The sequence below is a fragment of the Atractosteus spatula genome, chromosome 4 (genome assembly GCF_055471065.1).
Source record: "Atractosteus spatula isolate fAtrSpa1 chromosome 4, fAtrSpa1.hap1, whole genome shotgun sequence".
In the NCBI taxonomy this organism is placed as follows: Eukaryota; Metazoa; Chordata; class Actinopteri; order Semionotiformes; family Lepisosteidae; genus Atractosteus; species Atractosteus spatula.
This window is the reverse complement of record NC_142709.1, coordinates 5,197,638-5,218,633: the sequence shown is the minus strand read 5'-3', so window position 1 is coordinate 5,218,633 and position 20,996 is coordinate 5,197,638. Positions and strand designations below refer to the sequence as shown.

The following is a 20,996-nucleotide window of genomic DNA, read 5'->3' as shown; positions in this document are numbered from 1 at the left end:
TTACATTGCTAGGATCTGAAGGATACAGTATGAACAGGATTATCATGGGAGTAATTGGGGTTACATATCCAAGGCATTTCTTGTGTCTTTCCTGTCTTCTGTGTTGCAACTCTGCTGGGATTATCCAACAATTTATATTGCTAAAGAAATGGTTAAGTGTATGAAGTCTCAATCCCTTAATTTAAATACAAGCTATAAACCATACAACAGCAACTTCTATATTGTACTTGTGTTTTACATAACATGTGTGACCACTTACTGTGATGTGAAATACTACTGTATGTGGATAAAATAATTTTTATACTCTTATATTATATATATCTTGTATTTAGCTGAGATTTCTTTTTAATTATATTTTGCCTGTCTGAAACTGCATCTCTTTATCGACACTTTTTATCTGATCAAGGAAAGAATTAAAAATAACAGGAATGAAGGAAATATAACCTAAAAGGGGGACTTTTTTACTGCGTGAAATCCTTCAGATAGAAGAACTCTTGGAGAATCTGAATAATTCAGTAAAGGAACACATCCCAGTACTGAGAGCATTACCTGTGTGAGCTTTTATTGAAGGCCTAATGGGAAAAACTTTAAATAGCAGGCACATGTTTAATAAAACAGTGCATCTTTAAAAACACACTGTGAACACAGCAGCTAAAAGACCTACTGTATGTATCCCCTAAGTGAAAAGTAATGTAGACCATCAATTTTTCATTATGCACTACTCTTTCCAATGAAATCAGGAATTCTGAGCCTTTATCTTTTTTCAAATTTCATCTTAAAAAAATGCTTGCATAAACTAACCCTACACATTGTATGTTCTTTATCTCAGGCTTTTTCTCAGTTTTATTGTATAGGGTTTTGAGACGGGAAAGGTGCCTTATACAATAAGTGATGATGCAGCTCCCTAATCTTAAAGTCTTTATAAAATAATATTTTCTCCTTCTTATTGTTCATTTGTTTGTTCAGTTTTTTGTAGTTCTTTGTTGACAAGCTGGTGTGTAGATGTGATGAACATTTTCAAATGCATAGAACTTACTGTACTGTTATTCAAAATTTGTGTGAAGGCTTGGCTTTACCTTTTGTTTTTTACCTTATTTTCATAATGCAAACTCAACAAAAATATGAAAGTGTAGTAAACAGACAAGTACTAGGATTAGACAGAGAAGGACAGGATAAGACAGGATAGGAGGAAAGAGTAAGGGTTTAAAGGGAAACTTTGTTGTTACAATAGATTACAGTTAATTCAGTATACTGTAATTTGCTTATTACATAAACAAGAGGGAAAATACTAATTGCAACAACAATTATAATCTAACGTAACAGGAAAACAGGAATGATAATGGCAAAAAAAAGGGGGATATGGTGGTGATGATGCATGGTTTGTGTCCAGAAGTCGGTCTTGGGACTGATTAATAAATCTTTCCCCCACTTTGTAATTTGTAGGGTGTAACAGCCTAGACTACAATCAGACTACACTGATGTACCGTAATTTACCCTTCCCTCCCCAGTGCTAGTTCCAAAGAAGTCTCGCCTACAGTAGGTCCCCTTTTTAACCCGATAGTAACAGAGGAAATCCACTTCTGGTCAAACGCATTTGGCCAGTCCACCATACTGTATACCTTCTTTGTTTTAGCAGCAGCTGACACAGCTAAAACTGAGGATTCTCAACTCCATAGCAGAAAAACAACAGAAACGAAACTCATCCTGGATCTAGGTCCACACTATCCCCCTTCTCTCAATGACCGACTTGTTTTCGTGTAATCTTCTCTATTCTCATAGAGAATTCTCATTCTCTGACTTCATACCTTTCTTCACCTCTCTGCACTTCGCACTTCCTGAGTGGCCTCTCTGCCTCCTCCCCCCTCCCAGCTTTTGTTCTTCTGTGCTATTTAATCTTTGCTGTCTGCCCTGTCTTTCTCACACCTGAAGAAGACTTCACGGCTGAAACGTTGTGTTTTCTCTCTTCTCTTTTCAGCATGGAATAAACCTATTGCTCGTTCCTTTGTTCTCTATTACTCTGTTCTGTTCTGGTTTGCTCTTTGTGTGTTCTGGACAGTGAGTAACTCTTCTTAGTGCACTTCTTACTGTACTGATTGTATTGTATGTATTGTATTATTATTATTGTATCATTCGTTACACTGTGGCTGTGTTGTCTGTGTTAAGCTGCTGTTACACTGCAATTTCCCTCACAGGATCAATAAAGTATCTATCTATCTTTGCAGACTATGCATGCTGATGCAGCTACCCACCTGAACTACTAAAACTGAGGATGTTACCCTAAATCTTTAGTTTTCCATCAAGCTATCAGGGGTGTTGAGATTACAGTCCTGATGTTTTATAGTAGTGTTAATAAATGGCAAGATGGAAAGTGAAATTTCTTTGCATTCTAACTGGTCCATTTCTGTCCAAAGGTTTTTGTGCTGGTAAGGATGGAGCTATTTAGTAAGTTGGTTTGCCAACTTATTATTGTAATTTTAAAAATTGGGTACCTCTTATCCTCATTGAGTTTTACGTTTCTGTAAGGCGGTTGAGCTTAAGCTTGATCCTAGTTTTTTTCTTTCCAGTAAAATGTAGTTGTTATGGAATCAAGTGAATGAAACCAATTAGTGGAGGGTTGGGGTTACAATCTTTGTGAAGAGATAATTGATATTAGGTAAGATTGTAATATTAACAGTTGCTATTCTGACAGTAATAGAAAGAAGTAATTTGATCCAGTGCAGTAGATCATCTGCAGTTAGTAGTGGGTCAAAACTTAATTGAAACACATCTGACAGCTTGGGGGAAATCTTTATGCCTAAATACTTGCTGCCAATGAAGAATGGAGAAGGCAAAGGGTGGTTTTTGAGCTGCAGTATTACAATGATCAACACATACAGTACTGTAGTAGTAGAAAAGTGGATTTAGTCCAGGTTATAGAGTAATTCTATATTTCAGAGAATGCATTTATGAGCTTGATGTCTTCTTTTTACTAACAGTAGGTAAAGCACCACATATTTATTGTGAATATATTATTTCTATTGTTGTTGTTGTTGTTAGGCCTTTGTTATCTAGTACTGCAGCTTTCCTAGTACAGACCGTATACTATACTTAGTCTGACTGTAGAAATTATTCCTTACTTAACTTGTTTAACCTTTTTGTTTTCTATTAGCAAGCTGAGATCAACATCTGAATCTGGAAAAGGCCTTATCAGTGAGGATGAAATGAATGGCAAAGGCCTATATTTGGATAGTGGTAAGTGCTTTCATTTCATTGGAAGGAGCAGTATTAATTGTACATGTAAAAAATGGATACATGTTTATTGACACATAGATACATCCAACCAAAGTATGGGTGACCTTGCCCATATTGTCAGATTGCCGGTCCTCAAGCCAAGTGGATCAATGCCAAAGTATGCTCTAAGCATCCTTAATCCTTTATTTTGTTAGTCTTGCTTATATTTTTAAATTAAAATAGTTATATATAACTTAGATGATTGTGTTTATAATAAAATAGCACAATATTACAGAATATACAAAAGTAACCCAAATACCATGTCTGAATATGTCTTCATCTTAAGTACAACTTTTATTTGGTGGTTTGAAACCAGTTCCGGGCATCGTCCTGGAAATATGTTTCCTTATTCTTCAACACACATAGCATTGAGCTCTGTATTTGACTTTGATTTCCTTTTTGCAACTACTACAGTACTTCAGGTCACTAAGCAACATTTCAGTGGCATTAAAGTGTAAGGATTGAAATGACTAATCTATAAATGCAGTTTTCCTTTGGGGGAATATGCAGAATTTTAAGGAATAATTTTCTGCAGCTTAAATTATTCTTCCATATTTTGCAGAAGTCTTGCTTGGTCTTCTCAGTTCTCCAGTATTTGCCAATATAGCCCATAAAGACCTTTTCAATAATCCAAGATATTCTCTTTTTTTAATTGGATATTTCTCCTTCTTCGTTTAGTTGTACTACGGCCTTTTTAATCTTCTTGTTGTATTATTTACTTTTCAACCTCTTGTGTTTTTGAATCACAAATGTCCATTTGACTTTTTTTAGCATTTGCTGATTACATTTATCCTATGTATCCTACCATAATGATCGAATGATAATTTTCAGTCATTTTCAGTAATTATCCAGAAATGAATTTCATAGTAATGTGTCTATTCCCCAAATACAGTTGCTGAGGTATGAAATTATATTTTCCAAGTCATTTTAATGTTGTACTTATTATATAATGTTTTTGAACTAAATCTGTTAGAAAATCTGTTCACATCTTCAAATAGAGCAATATGATATTGTAGAAATCACTTTCAATTTTTTTCTGTTTCTTTTAACTTGACAGAAACTATTTGAAATGTTTTTCGGTATGGCCCATCTATAATGAAGTTTGTTTTTTGGACAATATGTTACTTCTATTTTTCTTTTGATTTGACAGTAAGATTATTTAACTGAAGATCATATCATTGATCATACAATTGTATCTTGGACATCCTGGGTGAAACTGGACTTGGAAAAAAAGGACCTGCTGATGTTTATTTTGCAAGATTGTATTTAATTTAAATTTGTTCTTGGTTTTTTTTAAGGAGGGTATATAAAGGAGAAAGAGACAAAAACAGCTTTAGTAAAAAGTAGGCCATTTTGGTCCATTCACAAGGATTTCCTTTTCAGAAGGCTTATTTCAGCTCAGTGTTGTTGGCTAATAATGACCTTCTTGTGTTTTAGATAGTGTCATGAGGCTGCCAATAGAGAACAATTGTGAGAACAGTCAATTGGAAAGCAATCCAAGCTCAGCAAAAAGGCTATTGTTCTGATATTGATTATGGTCCAGAAGCTAACCTTTTGTAACACTGAGACTAAATCCCACACCAGCTCAAAGTCTTCTCTGAGCTTTCTTGTTCTTCCAATGTTTTGTCCCTACTTCTCTTCTGGGAGTTTGTAAGGTTACCTTTAAATATAATGATCCTTAAGTCAATGCGTTTGTAACAGACAGAGTATTGTCCATATTTTGTAACAAACACTTGTTACAAACTTTAGTTTAACAAACTTGAGAAACTTGAGAATAAGAACAATGACAAAAAATAAGACAAATAATATTCATGAGCTCTTTTGGCAGTAATCCATATACAACAAGCAGTACTTCCAGATTGTTTTGTTTTGTTGGTGGTGTTTAAATTTACAAGTGCTCATTTACGAAGTCACATGGTGTTATTGAACAGAGGTTCAAGTGGAGGTCGAATTCTAAACTCGCACTTCATATTCCCTGTGCATAAAAGCTCCCTGTCTTTCCTAGCACTCTACATTTAGCAGAAGGACATGTTTTGAATGCAGCATTGCTGGGATGTTATCTTCATCACATTCATCCAGATGTTTCTTTCTCACCTTTTCATCCTTAAACCTCCACTGAAAACAAGTGGCTCTCTGCTCACCATACCATCTTCTTTCAGTTCTCCAGATGTCAGCAAGTCTTCTAGAAACTCTGAGCAGCTACAGCAGTTTTTTCCCCTTCCCTCTATCTCTTCCTAGTCTCACCCAAGCCATTCGATTTCTTTTTCCCTTTTGCTCTCTGTCTCTGGACAAGTGTCCAGCTATGACCCCAGCCTATACGTACTGGTTAATCTCTTCCCCTCTCCCTTATCTTTCTTTTCGCTGTCCACCACAGGAGCCTCTGGTCACTAACTCCCACTCTGCCCCATGGGTATGAGTGCACAGTATCACTCTGCTATGAAGCAACTGTATGCTTCTTCATTCACCTTCTATGCTGTCCCTAGTTTCCTACACACTTGACTCCCCTTTTTGGTTGTCGTCCAACTGTTTAGTGTTGGCCCTCTTCCCTCTCCCAAAGCTTCCAGCTGTATATGTAGTTGACATTCCTTCTCTTTCCAGGGTTCAGCTTGGAATACATTCTTAAACATCTAGCAGACTTCAGCAAGCTGTACCTCTCCTCCCTTTTCCATGTCAGGCCACTCTTTTAATCCATCATAGCATTTTCTGCTGCCTGCCACAGAGTTCCAATCCATACTTATCCTGTGTAGCACCTGCTAACTGGTAGTTTTGTTCCTGTTTCCATGCCTAACTACTCTTTCAGTAGATGCAGTGTCTACTGCTGCCCACCACAGAGTTCCAATCTCAAGCTAGTTAGTCCCGCTCTTCCTACTAGCTGCTAATGTTGTCACTTGTTTGCTGACTCACATTTTGTCACCTGCAGCAAACATGATTCTCATGCACTGCATATCCAAACCTACTCATTCAAACAAGCTGAAGCCTGCTTCATACAGTATGCACTTTTCCAGTGAAACCGCAGCCGATCCTTATCTCTATTAGCTCAGTGTTTGAAATCTGCATTGGTGTTTTGGGGATTCTTCTGAGGGTATATGACAGCACTGATCTCGGACCAGCACTGTCCTTTCCCCAGCCAGGCTAGTTAAAGCCAAAGTACTAATCACACAGTCTTTTTACATGTGTTGGCTCATTTAATCTTTATTAGAATCTGACAAAACAACTGTAACTGTTACTGAACAGATGTCTAGGTGGAAGATTCTAATCTTGCTCTTCTGTTTCCCTGTGCATGAAAGCGCTCAACATCTCTGTTGCAGCAGCTCTCCAATGCCCATACCTCATAACTGAGGGAGGATATGTCAGTTTGTTTTTAGAATTCGACCAAATAACTAAGTAATTTGCTAGTGATATCTTTTAAAGTTATATTTGAAAGTTCCTTCTTTATAAAAGTCAAAAAGGTTCCTTATCATACTAGTTGTTGGTACTATTATGATGTGTCTTAGTTGTATAGTTTCAGTGCAAGACAATACAATTGCTCTCACTAGATGGTAAAACACTCCTTTCTTATGAGATACAGTGCAAGAAGAATAAAATTGTTTTTTACTACTTAAAAAGGATTATGAATATTTTTTTTAAAAAGTCCCGTTAGTTCACAAAATCTGTATATTAGGTTGCATGCAAAAGTTTGGGCACCCCTGGTAAAATTGCATGTTTCACTGAATCTATAAGTTAAAAGAAATTAGCACAACCTCTGCAGGGTTCAAACTTAAACATGACATATTTCTGCACATTTTAATGTGCAATTACTATTTATTTTCTGAATTTAACAGTGAATGTGGTATGTACAAAAGTTTGGGCACCCTGTCAGTCAGTACTCTGTGTTTAACCCTTGTCGAATGGGTTATAAAAGTCTCTTCCCTGAGTGCTGGCTGACACTGAAAAAAAGGCTACAGGAGCTCCATAAAGACTTACTGTATGCGTGTGCTACCCAAGAACGGTCTCTTGGTTACTGTCGCACGAACCCCACATTCAGTGCATAGTGGAGCGAAACAGACTGACAAATTCGCCAACAGTTTGATAAGTTTGATTGCCTATTTGATAGCTGCAGTGTTTGAGCGAAAATGATGAAGCAAAGAGACCGAAAACTTACCATTACCACAAGGAATGGGAGCATGATTATTTTTTAGTACTTTCGCATTCAAATCTGCAATGCCAGTGTCTACGTGAAAAAGGGAAATCTAGAACAACATTTTAAAACTGCACACCAAACGTATGATGTGGACTTTCCCCGCTAAAAGTGAGTTATGGAAAAGAAAAGTGGAAAAATTAAATTCTCAACTACTGTAGCAGCAGTCGGTTTTCACAAGGCCCATTACAAGAGCAAAAGCGACAAACATCACATCGTTCCATGTGAGCCACATCCTGGCTAAACACAAAAATCATTCAGGGATCGAGAAGTAACAAAAGCATTTGCTGAGGCTGCTGACTTGCTGTTTGGAGATTTCAAAAACAAAAAGTTTTGGCAAGGTTCAGACAGCTGTTGCCTGAAATCAGAGTTTCTCAAGTCGTCTAAACATGGTGAATATGAACAATTAGATGATGACCAGTGCCTTCTGGATTTAGCATTGCTCACAGACTTGACTGAACTGCTGAATGAGCTGAATGTCGAGCTGCAGGGACAAAATTAAAATGTCATTGACGTGATCAGCAGTGTCAAAACACGTTAAAAAAAACCTACAGGTGTTCTCAAGTAAGCTTCTCAGTGCCAATGCTCACATTAATGTAGGATATTCTTTTTTCTAAAATGGGGGAACATTACTTGTTTGCTGTAGCATGAGTCACTTGCTTTTATTTGCTGTCATTTTAGTGATGGGTATAGTTATTGTACTGATGTGCCCACAATCTGTTTTTCCTATATCAGAGCTCCAGATTCACACTGGTAGATCGAGCTGGACTGGCAAATGAAAAAGTTGATCTTGGTTGGGCACCCCTGTTCTATTTGTTCTAAAAATGTTATGACTTAAAAAATGATTTAGTTTTGTTGAAAGCCTTTCATGAATCCATCAAGAAGTGTTTTAGTACTATCAAAGTGTTTGTTTCTCATATACAATTTTGTTTGGTTTTTGTTGTACACAACAGATGGCATGAAAGCATGACAGACATAATAAGCAGTTTATGTAGATTTGTTTTCAGATGATGTAGAAATTTATTGGAGCTCAGTATTCAGAATGGATTAATGATTAACCTGTGATTCCAAAAAGCATTATTGAAGTGGAAAATGCTAATTTTAATAAAGGAAAACCATTTGAAGGAAGGTAAATTAATATTTTAAAAAATGTACCGCTCAGTAGACACTTTGTAAATGAAAAGTGAATAATGGACCATTTGCTGTTTAAAAACTTTTTTTTCTTTTAAAATGGCTTTAATGAATCAAATCCTCCAAGCAGATGAAGAACTTGGCACTCTTCCTGTCAATAAACGCTCCATTAGAACTAATCTCACAGAAAGAACACCAAGGGAAAACCTCTGCTGGGTTTTAAGTGGAGGCTAAACAAAACAACACATCTCTTGCACTTTGTTTCTGAACCTTCAATTTTTTTCAGTGTCTTTCAGTGGCTGAAACCACGTGTTCAGAAGTGGTTATTCACAATGCAATTGATTAGTCACTTCTAAAATTGCCACAACACACTGAGAGCTTTTCCTTCTTTTCTTTATTGTTCCTCCACTTTTATAACATACTGCTGGGTTATTGACTCATCTATTTGCACAGACTGTGTATATAAATATTTGTGTCAGTGCTGGGACTGATTCTGCCCTCTTATGAATGTTGACAGAATGAGGTATTGTTAAGCAAGGCTTTGATAAAGTTCTAGGAATGCTAATGGTTATCATGGTTATAATGATTATAACCATCTTTAGTTCATATTGTAACGACAGCAGAGTTCAGTATGATGGAGCAGGCGTAGGACTCAGGAAAAGGGCTTGAACAACACATTTATTAAGTCAAACCGGGGAAGGTACAGTACACACTCAGGGACAGGGATTACAGCGCTGCACCTACACTAATAAAGACACGGAAGGGAACAGACTGTCTCCCAGCCTCCGTCCCACTATGTACAGTCCCATAGTCCTGCCCCCAGGCGCTGTTCTCAGCCCGCCTTGGTGCGCATAGCTAAAACGTGCCGCGTGGCGCTACAATATCCTTTATGTTGTATGCTTAAGGAATTTCTGAAGTCATAATTGGATCTGTAACGGTCCTTGGTGTTTCCGCCCCTGCCGCTCCTGCCCTGCTAGTTCATCCCTCACTGCCTGGGTCCCCGGCATCACGCAACAGGGAACTTGCCAGCTGAGCTAAAGGAAAACTCCCCCAGCCTGGGGCGGCTGAGATCCTTGTGATACGCAGGGGCGCATTTGTTACAGATATCTCAATTATAACATTTTATTCACTTTAGCATATTCAAGATTTTATTGAATGTTATATTAAAAGTATTTTTACTGGCATCTTGAGAATGTTACTATGTTTAGAGAATTGTATTTGTTAATAACAAGAATAAAGCCTTTTGTATATATTAGGCTTAGTCAGTTCTCCATTGAGAAATATAAAGTTTTAGTGCAGCTTTGGTGCTCTATGCATCCATTAAAACTATGAATTTCCTTTTGGGCTTTGTCAATCTGAATTCAATAGCAATGGGGGGATTTGGTTTATCTGTTTTATGATAGTGAAGAACACAAGAAAAATGAGAAATGTTTAGTTTTTACAGTCTTTTATCATTGTGATAACTAATTATTTTGTCTAATCACAAATGCCGATGGTCTTGTTTTTCAGTTGCTTTTTTAGTGCATGTACTTTGAAAAATATTTATAGAGTTTAAAAAGAAAATAGTTATATTTGCCCTAGTTTGCATCCAACAACAAGAATACTTAATATATCTTACCAATTCGTCATACAGTACTTACACAGTGATTTTTTCAGCAGCTGTATTTGACATGTATCCAGCTAACCTAAGACTTTTAATCTAATGTATTCTTTCTTATACATTTTTAAACAGATGAAGGCAACATAAATGAATTTTATTGTCCTGCGAAATCTGTGTTCCTGAAAGCTGGAGGATCTGATCATCTAGAAATTCTTTACCTTCCATTTCACCTAGGAAAACAGTACTGTACCATTATTTTAGCTAATGAGCAGGTAAATGTCTTTTTTAATGTTTAAATACTGTAATATAAAAATCTTAAAGCAAATTATTCAACACAGTCAAGCGTGAGCACACTTTGTGTATTGGCAGACCCTTTTCTTTAATTTATGACTTTTTTAATCTGTAAGAAATATACATTGTTGTTTTCACATTAGGTTTAAACGTTTTATTAAAACTTCTTTAGAAGGTTGCTAAATGAGAGAATCAATTTAGGCTTGGCAAATTATCACATTGTTGTTAATTTTAGAATTGCAAATTGCTTGGGTGACAACTTAAAAACGAGGCACTGCGGGTTGCCAGGATTTTACATCTGCAGCACATGGCAGCAGTGAATCTGCGTTCTTGCACCGTGCGGCAGATGTGAAATCCTGGCAGCCTCTATGTCCTGGTTTTTAAATCATCACCCGACCAATCGCCTTCTTCCAGCTGGTCACATGACTGACCGCGGCATGTCATTCAGCTTTCTGGGGAATCTATTTCAGACAAGAGTTGCCACCATCACAAGTATGCGTCCTGTGACAATGCACATATTTATTAAGCAGTATCCACATATGAGCACTGTTTATCCAGAGATCCTGATACATAAAAATAATGTTTTATATAAATTCTGAAAACAATATAGTAGCTGCTAAATTGTAAGTCAGTAATGGGTTTTGAGCTACTTACTGTAATTAACTACTCCACTTTACAATACGTTTCAATATTTAGTTGAGACATTCATGCATATACTATGTTTGCCCTTTCCATCCTGTTTGAATAATACAGCACAACTGGCTTCAGGCTGTCACCAGATACAATCTGAAAGCTTGATCCAAAATGATTTCCCTTGTATTTTCAGGTGGGAGAGTTAGTATATTCTGTGATTGGGACCGGAGACCTGCCTTTGCCTTCCCCACTAGAGGCAGCGCCCAGCCCCAATGTAGTGCGCATCAGCAGTGCCGTGAGTAAGTACACCAGGACAACATGGCATTTGTGTAGCACCTGTGCAGCACCTGTGAACAACTCGTGTATCTGGAAGTCAACTTAATACTCCGTCAAACTGACAAAAAATAAAATATAAAAACAACGTTTCCTCCTATTTTAGGTAAAACCTTTCATACACAGAATTTATATAATCCAACAGTAACAAAACCACATGATTTAACGTAACAGGTTAGTGTTAGAATAACATTGTAAATGCTATTTCTAAATGTTTCATTAAAGGAATAAATTAATAAAGTAAGAAGTATGTTACTACTGTAAATGTGATGATTAGTGACCTTAGAACCTTCATTCTTACCATAGCCTGAACCATACCTCTAACGCTAACCCTAGAGTTTTGGAGTATCAAATGTTTTCTGATTGTTCATAACATCATTCACAACATGTTAGTAGATTATTTATAGATGGGGGTTAATGCTTGTGCCTGTTCGTATCTTTCACTCTATTGAGATCATAATAAATCAGCGTTATCAGGAAAGGATACTTACAGTACCTACAGTAGGTGAAGAAAACAATGTTCCCAAAAATATTCACTTTGTTGTGGTGATAATTTGCAACTCGTAAGCGACATTTAATTACTCTTTTATGTTTTCCAGTGTATATGCATATTGCATACATCACTAGCAGTTATTTGAACCCATATAACCCCAACATAACAGTTGCTTAAGTGTTGCCATGTACCCTATGCTTTCTTAGGAACTACTCCACATCTTTTTACTGCAAAAGAATTTGGAGAACCAAAGCAATAAACAAACCGGAAAAAAAAAATAAAGCTGGCAGAGCTTATAAGATCATTGTTCTTTATGTTGCAGGAAAGGTTTCTGTAAAACCTGTGTTGTGCTTTAAGTGCTCGGCTGATTGCTGTCTGGAAGAAGCACTGAGAGTCCCCCTGGTGAATGTAGCCTGGGAGAGAGCTCTGGCCACAGCGGCACAGCAGTGCATGTCCTCTGTCGAGTTTGAGCGCAGGAAAATCACAGCAACACTGCAAAGCAGTTCTGTTAGAGCTACAGTGGCAGCTCGAGGCTGTGCCACCTCACAGGTAGGCCAGATAAGGCTGTATATCTGTGCATCCTGTGTGTGGGATAATCTAGTGCACAAGTTATGGATTCACAGTAAAGTCACAGTTCTGCAAGTTACTGTTACAGTAAATATAATCTAAAATTTTAAATAAAATAAGGGTAGTTATTAGAGGTGGGTGTTGAAGGGTGTGAAAAATGCATGAATAATTTGCCCATTGGTGCATCTGAATTTGCATAACTGTTGGTGACCCTTTAAAATGCCATTATTTTAAAGTATTAACGTTTCAAAGCAGTTTTTCTTGAAGCTGATCTAGGACTTGTGAGATGGCTGGAAGAATACTGAGAAAACCATTACATAGCTGGTGTGTCACTAAAGAGGTGCTATTCATTCTGGCTCATACTGTACCTGAGTGTGTACAACTTAACACTCCATAAAGTTGCCTGATACTTGTCCAAACTTGTTAAAGTTAGAATAGCAGTTTCCAAAATTAAGAAGTAATGTATAAATTAGATTCACATTAAATCAAAAACAAATTAAAAGTGTGTTCATTTAGAAATATACATTTATAGTATATTACTAATAGGAAATGAATACACAGAAAGGTAACATAAATTTATATGATCTTGAATGGACATACAGTATAATACTTTATTTTTCAAAAATGCATTAAAAAAGCTATAGGGACAGAACACCAGCTGTTTTTAAAGAGGCTTTAAAGGAGAGTCTGTCCTGCAGATTCAGTTGGACAAATTACATTTCATTAAAGTATAACTACATATTTAAATCTCTTTAGTGGATACCCACTTGGTTTGGTACCAATAGGAATAGACTTTTTCACAGTATAGTACATGAACCTTTCTGTTGGTTTTGAAAAGACAAGTTTGGACATTTGTTAAAATGACACTTTGTGGGTGTTTTGCTCTAGATGTAATATTGTCACGATTGACACTTTAACTGTAATATGCACAGATATTTGCCTTTCCTGTAGAATTCCTGTGTGTACTGTATATACAGGTCCAGCCCCTGCAGCCTACTAAGCCAAATAAAACAGTTGAGTACAGTGTTGAAGTTTCTATGCCTGAGCACTTCGACATCCCGGAGAAAATATGGCTTCCCATTTCTGGAGAGAGCAGAGTTAACCTACACCTTAAGACACCACAAACTCTGGCAGGTAAATGTCGTATGAGATTTTTGCTAATGTTTTTTTTCCAGACTTCCAGAAGCAAAGGGAAGGTTTTATGCGTCTTTAAACGAACTTCCTAATGTTTCTTATGTAAACAACCTTTATGGATTTCGATCTGTGGTTTTTATTAGTGTTGCCTTCATTAAAGTAGATAGATGCCTTTTGCACAGTGCATTTTCTCTTGCTCGCAAGTATAATCTATAACTGATTATCTATCTAGTAACTATAACTATAACTATCTAGTACAGTGTGGTAATACAGAGTATACAGAAGAAGCTAATAAAGTACACACATAATAAATGTTGAATTGTAGAATTTAGTGGGGGTTTTTTAACAGTAGATGACATGTTATCAAGTGATTAAGCAGTAGCGGGAATGTGTTCCAAAGGCTCAGATCAGTATACAGAATTTTAATCCATACAAAGGTTTTCCCATATAGGGTTCTAAAGGAATTGAGAAGTTTATAATTCATTCTCTATTTTGACCTCAAATTAACTTTGGATTTATGCCACTATTTCCCTGTAAAGATCTTGTGGTAAATTATTTTTTATGTGTAATATTTTTATGCTTAATATGAATAATACATTTGCAGTACGCAGGCAAATATAAATACACAGAGATTTGTGTTATAATGGTTTGTTTAATGACTACTCATCATTTTTTCAATTGCCTTGAAAGACAAGAAAATGTGGTATTCACACACTTTCGGCATAATAATAATACATACTCTGCGTATAACCTTCTGCTGAAGAATTACTGTACGTTTAACTTGTGGAAAGTTTGTTGTTTTTCGACTTCTAGTCTCTGGAGAATTTGAGATGCTCCGTGTTGAAAGCAGTCTAGACTGCTTACTGTAGGTGAGTCTAGACAAGGCTTGGATTTTTTATGATTGGCTTGAATATTGTTGAAGTTCTCCAAATGTCATACAAATTCTAAAATTATTCCTATAAAAACATAGGTGAAGAATTCAGATTAAAGATAGTCTGCAGAAAGTCGTTCCAATAATTTGATACATTGAAAATTTGCATTGTTTAATTCTGAAACATCTTTATGCTTGGTAAGGAATTTACAAGCAAATACTGATAGATTTCTATTAATTCCTATCTACCGTTGAGCAGTGCATGGTTTCCATTAGCATTCTTGGATTAACATTATAAATTCAGGAAGCAGTCCTTGAGTTGGACCACTGAATCACATTGATCTCCTCCCATTTAGTCTAATCTGAATATTCAATTTACATAGCACTTCATAGTGAAATACCATTTATCACGACAGTGCTAACATGGAATACACAAAAAAAAACCAGGCATTGCTTCTGAAGCTGTGCTTTACAAGTGTCACAGGTATTTATTTTCCTGAAATTACGACAAACTGCTGCAAAGAAATCTCTCCATGTTGGAATTTGTTAGAGAAAAAAAAACATCAGCTGTTCATATATTTTCATCCCAAGCTTTAGAGATATACAGGATATCCGTCAGATTTTTCTTCAACCACTGCCATCAAAACCAGAGCAGAACCAGACTTCAGTCAGTCTGTGGTATGAATTAACAAAAGCAGTTAACAAGGAAAAGCTGCGTAACCTGACGGAGCAGGAGTACAGTGTAGGGTAATGAAACGTACAAGAAATGATTCATAAATTCATTAAAAGGTATCTCTCTCCAATATTTAATTTACTGTACTGCAAATGTATAGAGTGTATGCAGTATTTGGCATTGTTTGTTCTTTATGTGTTTGCATACAGTAGGTTTCTTCTGGGTGCTTAAGTTTCCCCCTGCGTTCCAAAAACATGCTGGAACAGTAGGTTAACTGAGTGTGTCTTGTCTGCCTGCCCTGTCTTGCACCTGTTGCTTTGCTGGGATAGGCTCCAACTCCTCTGCTGCCCTGTGTGGTGGATGGTAAATATAAAGCTTTCTGATTACTTTAGTAAAGACCAGCAATAGTATCATGCTTAGAGGTGTCATCCCCATAATTATATTGGGGGTTCACGAATATTTCTTGGTGCTTTAAGAAAATCATTAGAACATAAGAAACGTGGCATAGAAGAGGAGGTCATTCAGTCGAAATTGGTCATTTGATATTACATTAGCTACGTATGTCTAAGATGTTGTCTAGTTGCTTCTATAAAAGAGCCCACAGTTATGGACTCAACCACCTGTCTGGGCAGTATGCTACTGAAGACACAAACACATGGTTGAAATAAATGTTTCCTAAATAAATGCCTGTCCTAACTAAATTCTCCTTCAATTTCCATTTGTAACTCTGTGTCCTTGTTTCACCACTCAGTGTGAAATACTCCCTAGGTTTGACCCTAACGTTTCTTATGACCCTATCTCCTGTCAATCTTCTTTGATGCAGACAAAAGAAAATTAGTTCCCTTAACCTGGTAATATACAAAAATCTCCTGAGACCAAGACTCATTCTCATAGTTCTTCTTTGAACTTCTTCTAAGACTACAATGTATTTTTTGTGATGTGTTGACCAAAACTAGGCATAGTACTTTAAATGAGGTCGTACTACTGCATTGTAAAGCTTAATTCCACACTTTTACTGTATAATCAAGCATTTAGTTTGCATTTTTTATTGCTTCCATTCTTTGCCCTAATGAGGATAAAAGAATAGACAGTACAAAAACACCAAGATCCCTGGGTAATGTAGCTTCCTGCATCTCAGAATCACCCATGTGATATGTATAACATGTTCTTACATATATAAGTGTGGATTACTTATCACCTATTAATGTTGAATTTAATTTATCATACAGTAGATCTGTCCACTCCAGAGTCTTTATGCACTTTCCTTTCCACTATTTCTGTGTTTGCTACTCACTCTGTTTTTTTTGTAATGTGTATATTTAACTAGTTTGCTCTGTTTATAACTTATTGAGTATATATACAGTATACAGTATATACAGTATCAGGGAGAGTAAAGGGCCCAAAAAGATCAATCTGGCATACCATTGCTTACATCTGCCCAACTGGCATTTCTGCTTCTTAAAATGATACACTGTTTTTGGCATGTTAACCAATTCTTGATTAATATCCATTCTTTACTTGAGTTTAAATTTTGATAATGAGTCTTTTATGAAGAACTTTAACAAAGCTCTCTGTGATGCTATGATGATGTATATCATCATATCAAATGCTCCAGTGTTATCTCATGTTCTTACTGTTTGCATGAAGAGTTCCATAAAGTTAAAATATTCCCTTTCTAGACCCATTATTACTGACAGAACCCTTTTTCTCTAGTTGTTATAGGAAATATTAGTTTTTTGGTAATGTTATATTGAAATATTACCGATAGCTTAAGTACAAGAGATTTGTCTTTCCTGCTGTGTCCCCTGTTTTGTGGATTAGTGATAGTAATTCGTTATTTTGCTATTTTTAAGCCATTCTAAGTGCTTGTTGAAATATCCTAGCTAGAGGTTTATCAATAATATCTTATGTATAATTGGGAAAATACCATCAGAGACTGGCTATTTATTGCTTATTAGCCAATAACCCTGTAGTACCTAATTGTCAGTTACAATGAAATGACCTATTACTATCAGAGCTCGTTCAATAACATGGGACATGCTATTGATATTTTCTGTTGTAAAACCTGTGTGAGACATTCATTATAACATGCTTACTATATCATTATCATCTTCTTCTATTATCAATCTCCATCTTTTAGACTACTCTGTTTTTACAGTTCTTGCAATCCTGGCAATTCTAATGTCTTTTATCAGGTGCTCCTGTAGCTTTGTGTACTGTTTCTCTCTTGGGGTCTCTCTTCTGAATCTTGGGGTCTTTTTTTCACAGTCTGTAAATTGCTGCATTCCTTCTTTTCCTTAGATCTCCATTGAACTATTCAAGCAATATTTTCACAGGCTTAGAATTCATTGTTTAAGGATGTATTTGTTTTAGGGTTTTAACATTACTTATGAAGTGTGGTCATACTTATTCTATTGACTCTGTTCACATCTATCTGTGCTTAATGTGGGCCAGTGCTTGCCAGAGCTGAGCTCCAGCACCTCCTAATTTGAGGCATTCCGCATTCTGGTTCACATCTCCATGTGACGTTAGAAATTGAATATGTACTGTATGATGAGTGCAGCTCTCCACTGCCCCTGCTGGGATTTAATCCCAGTCGCTCTGAGCTCCTACAGTGTCTCCCTAGCCAGAGTACAACTCCACCATACCAGACCTGGTCCTCTGCTGCAGCACACGTCTGGATTTCAGAGTGCGGTGACTTGTACAGTTACTCGCTCAGCACTGTCACACATCCACTTTTACAGTTTAAGAATAATTGTAAAGATGGTCACTGTTTTACTTCTTCTATTACATTTGAGTGAAATAATCTTTATTTAAAATTTAAAACACTTTAAAATTAGACTCAAAGTGTAAAAAAACCCAGAACAGGACACAGAATCTTGTGTTTTGCTGCACTGCTGTCACGCTATGCATGCTGTCAGTGAATTAGCAAGGTTTGAATGGCATTGATATGCGATGGATTTTGCATTCTAGTGTTGCATACTCAGACATTCACAACACAGTCCCTCATAAATGAGGATAAAATTCTTTGAAAATACGATACAGTGCTCTCCTTAAAGTATGGCAAATCCTTCTAGGCTCTGAGTTTGAGAAAATGTCTAGTTTGTTTGCCTGGTTCGCTTTTCTAAAATGAAAAAATAAGTATTTAATGGTTTCATGAAGATAATGAAAATATTTAATTTTCTGTTATTATCCCAAATATACTGTATGTTACTCCATCCTTAAAGGTTCTTTTGCTGTTCCAGTACTGAAATAATTTTTATGATTAATTTTAGCCTTCATTGTCATATTAATTTCCATTTCCTACATGGCCTTTCTGACGTCCTTTTTAACTTGTGCTTGCAATTCATGTACTGGATCTTTGACTGGATCTTGTAGGCTTTTAAACATTTTGTAAAGCATTTTCATTGGCATTATAATTTTCATAATTGATTCGTTGAACCATCTGGGATACTTTTTCAGCTTTTGATTTATAATACTGAGAGGACGTTAGACGTAAAAGTTCAGTGTACAGTAGATACCGAACACATTGGATTTTGAGCAGACAGTCCTCATTAAGATGAGAAAATTAAAGAGCTCTTTCATTTAAAGTCACTGAGAGGCTGATTTTGTTTTTTTAAACTATTTTAAGAAGAGGTTTTTGTGTTCAACATATCATCTAGTCATTAATTGGTAATCACCTCTAATTGTTACAAACCCATCGGAAGTAGAAGAACAATAAATATGATCCCTTTCAAATTATATACAGTACAATATCGCATGAAACAAAATAGAATTAACGTGGTATGCTTACCGTTATTTTTAAAACTATGTAGAGCTGTTCAGCGTTTGATCTAAATTGTCTACAAAATTTGGGAAATGTACTTCTTCAGACTTTCTCAGAAGACTTGTAAAAGAATGCAGTGGTGAATCCAGTGTTTTCTCTTAATAACTAAATGAAACCTCACTGAATTGGACCTTGGATGTCTACCATTTTTTTTAGCTTAATGAGCCGTGCAATGTCTGGCAAAGAGACGAAGGACTTTAATTGACTTTAGAGTGCTTCTTCCATGTGGAAGTAAGCCTTTTCTGCTTGGATGCTTTGCTCTAAAATAGTGAGAGATAACAGAAATAAAACTAAGAAGAGGTGCTTTTTATCAAACTGCAATATAACTTGAAACAGTTTGTGAGAAGCCTAGAAATATTAAATATTAACACCGACCTGACAGTTAAAACTAAACCTTTGAAAGCATATTTGTCAAGCACATACAGGTAAGCAAACATAACATGGTCGCCAAAATATTATAGAATGCGATGTTGAAGGAAATGTAGGACGTGCTGCAAGCTGGGGTTTAAGATTACGAGGTACCATAACATGAATCACCTTTTTATTTTGTCATTTAAAAATATTTCACTGGCTCAACCTACAAAGAATTGCAAGTATCAAGTTAGAAATGTGACAGGGTGACTGTTATTATACAGTATATCACTCCAAAATGTAGTTGTAATTTAACAATCTATTTTTTTTTTCTGAATATGAATCATAAAACTTAATCTTTAATTCTACAATGTACCAAACCATCATGAGCATAAAGAGTCCATTTTCAATAGTCTAGTTTTGAATATACAGTGCATGACTCTTCTGATTTCACTAGTCTGTACTAGCATTGTATTGATGCACTTTTTCGATTTGAAATTGATTTCAGATTGCTATTTTTGATTGATCTTTGCTATTTATTTTGCAGGAGCTGTACTCTCAATTTAAATATTTGCTATTGAAATCACTTAATTTAATACATTTTGACAGATTAGAAAATAATCTTTTCTTGTGAGGCAATTAAAAACACGTTAGGACTACTTTTAATAAAAATTGACATGACTCTGGATAATGCTACAGTATTTCTACAGCTTCATTTTACTGTATCTTTTCATGTATTCATTTTCTTCCTATAATGGGGTAAATGTTGTCACTAGCTGGTCTTATACTGAGGGGAATAAGCTTAAAATTCTCTACAGAAAAAAAAAACAAAAATAAAAATTGAATTTTAAATATTTACTACTGTGAACTATACATTTTATATTAAAATATCTTGTTCTATGAAATGGTAACAAGTGCAATTTATCAGGAGTTTAGCTCAAGTGTTTACATGATTTAAAGAGTTGTTCATTTTTGGTTTCATACAGTATCTGACAACTATTTTCTTTACATGTCTTCTAAGTGGCTATCTAAATAAGCTCAAGGGAAAGGCGCCAACTGAGATATACACACTTGTTTTTGATATGTTACTTGATCCTGACTATTTTCTAAAGAGAAAATCTATGATCACAGAAGGAAGTGCCAGCATCTTGAATTTCTTTACTGGGTGAAGGTCCAGCACAGTAGTTTAACTCAGACTTGCACACGTCCAGCAAAATAAAAATAACAGGCTGGTGGTACGAGGAAAACCCCAAGCAGGACCTGCGCTAGCTAACCCTGCTGGTGCTTGACCTATTGTTTTTCATAGCTTATCAGATCTTGGTGTACCTTATGACTTGGATCTCATAACACAGGAAAGTTTGCAAAGGTCATTTGGCCCATCTAGTTTGTTTGTTTTGTGCTAGCAAAGTGGTACAAGGATCTCATCCAGCCATTTCTTGAAAGAGGAGAAAGCTGTGACAGCATGACTGGATATCTTGTTCCAGAGTCCCACAAACCTTTAGGTGCCCCTCTTTCTCATTTTTAATTTGCACTACCTTGTAGTTTGCTTTTGCATCTCTAATTCAAATTTTACCGCTGATTGTGAAGTTCATTGGGGTCACATTATCAATGCCTATGGAGATTTTGAATTCTTAAACTACTTCCCT

At 36.1% G+C, this 20,996-nt stretch overlaps 1 protein-coding gene across 1 annotated transcript in view; it reads left to right on the top strand.

Annotated features, from left to right (window-relative positions):
• The window catches only part of LOC148835680 (cilia- and flagella-associated protein 47-like), a 219,514-nt gene that overhangs the window by 77,972 nt on the left and 120,546 nt on the right, over nt 1-20,996 (top strand). Inside the window, exons 41-45 of the mRNA XM_088913434.1 lie at nt 3,149-3,231; nt 10,311-10,450; nt 11,296-11,401; nt 12,251-12,477; nt 13,473-13,629. Of these exons, the coding sequence (XP_088769560.1) occupies nt 3,149-3,231; nt 10,311-10,450; nt 11,296-11,401; nt 12,251-12,477; nt 13,473-13,629 (713 nt within the window). The remainder of the gene's footprint in view (nt 1-3,148; nt 3,232-10,310; nt 10,451-11,295; nt 11,402-12,250; nt 12,478-13,472; nt 13,630-20,996) is intronic.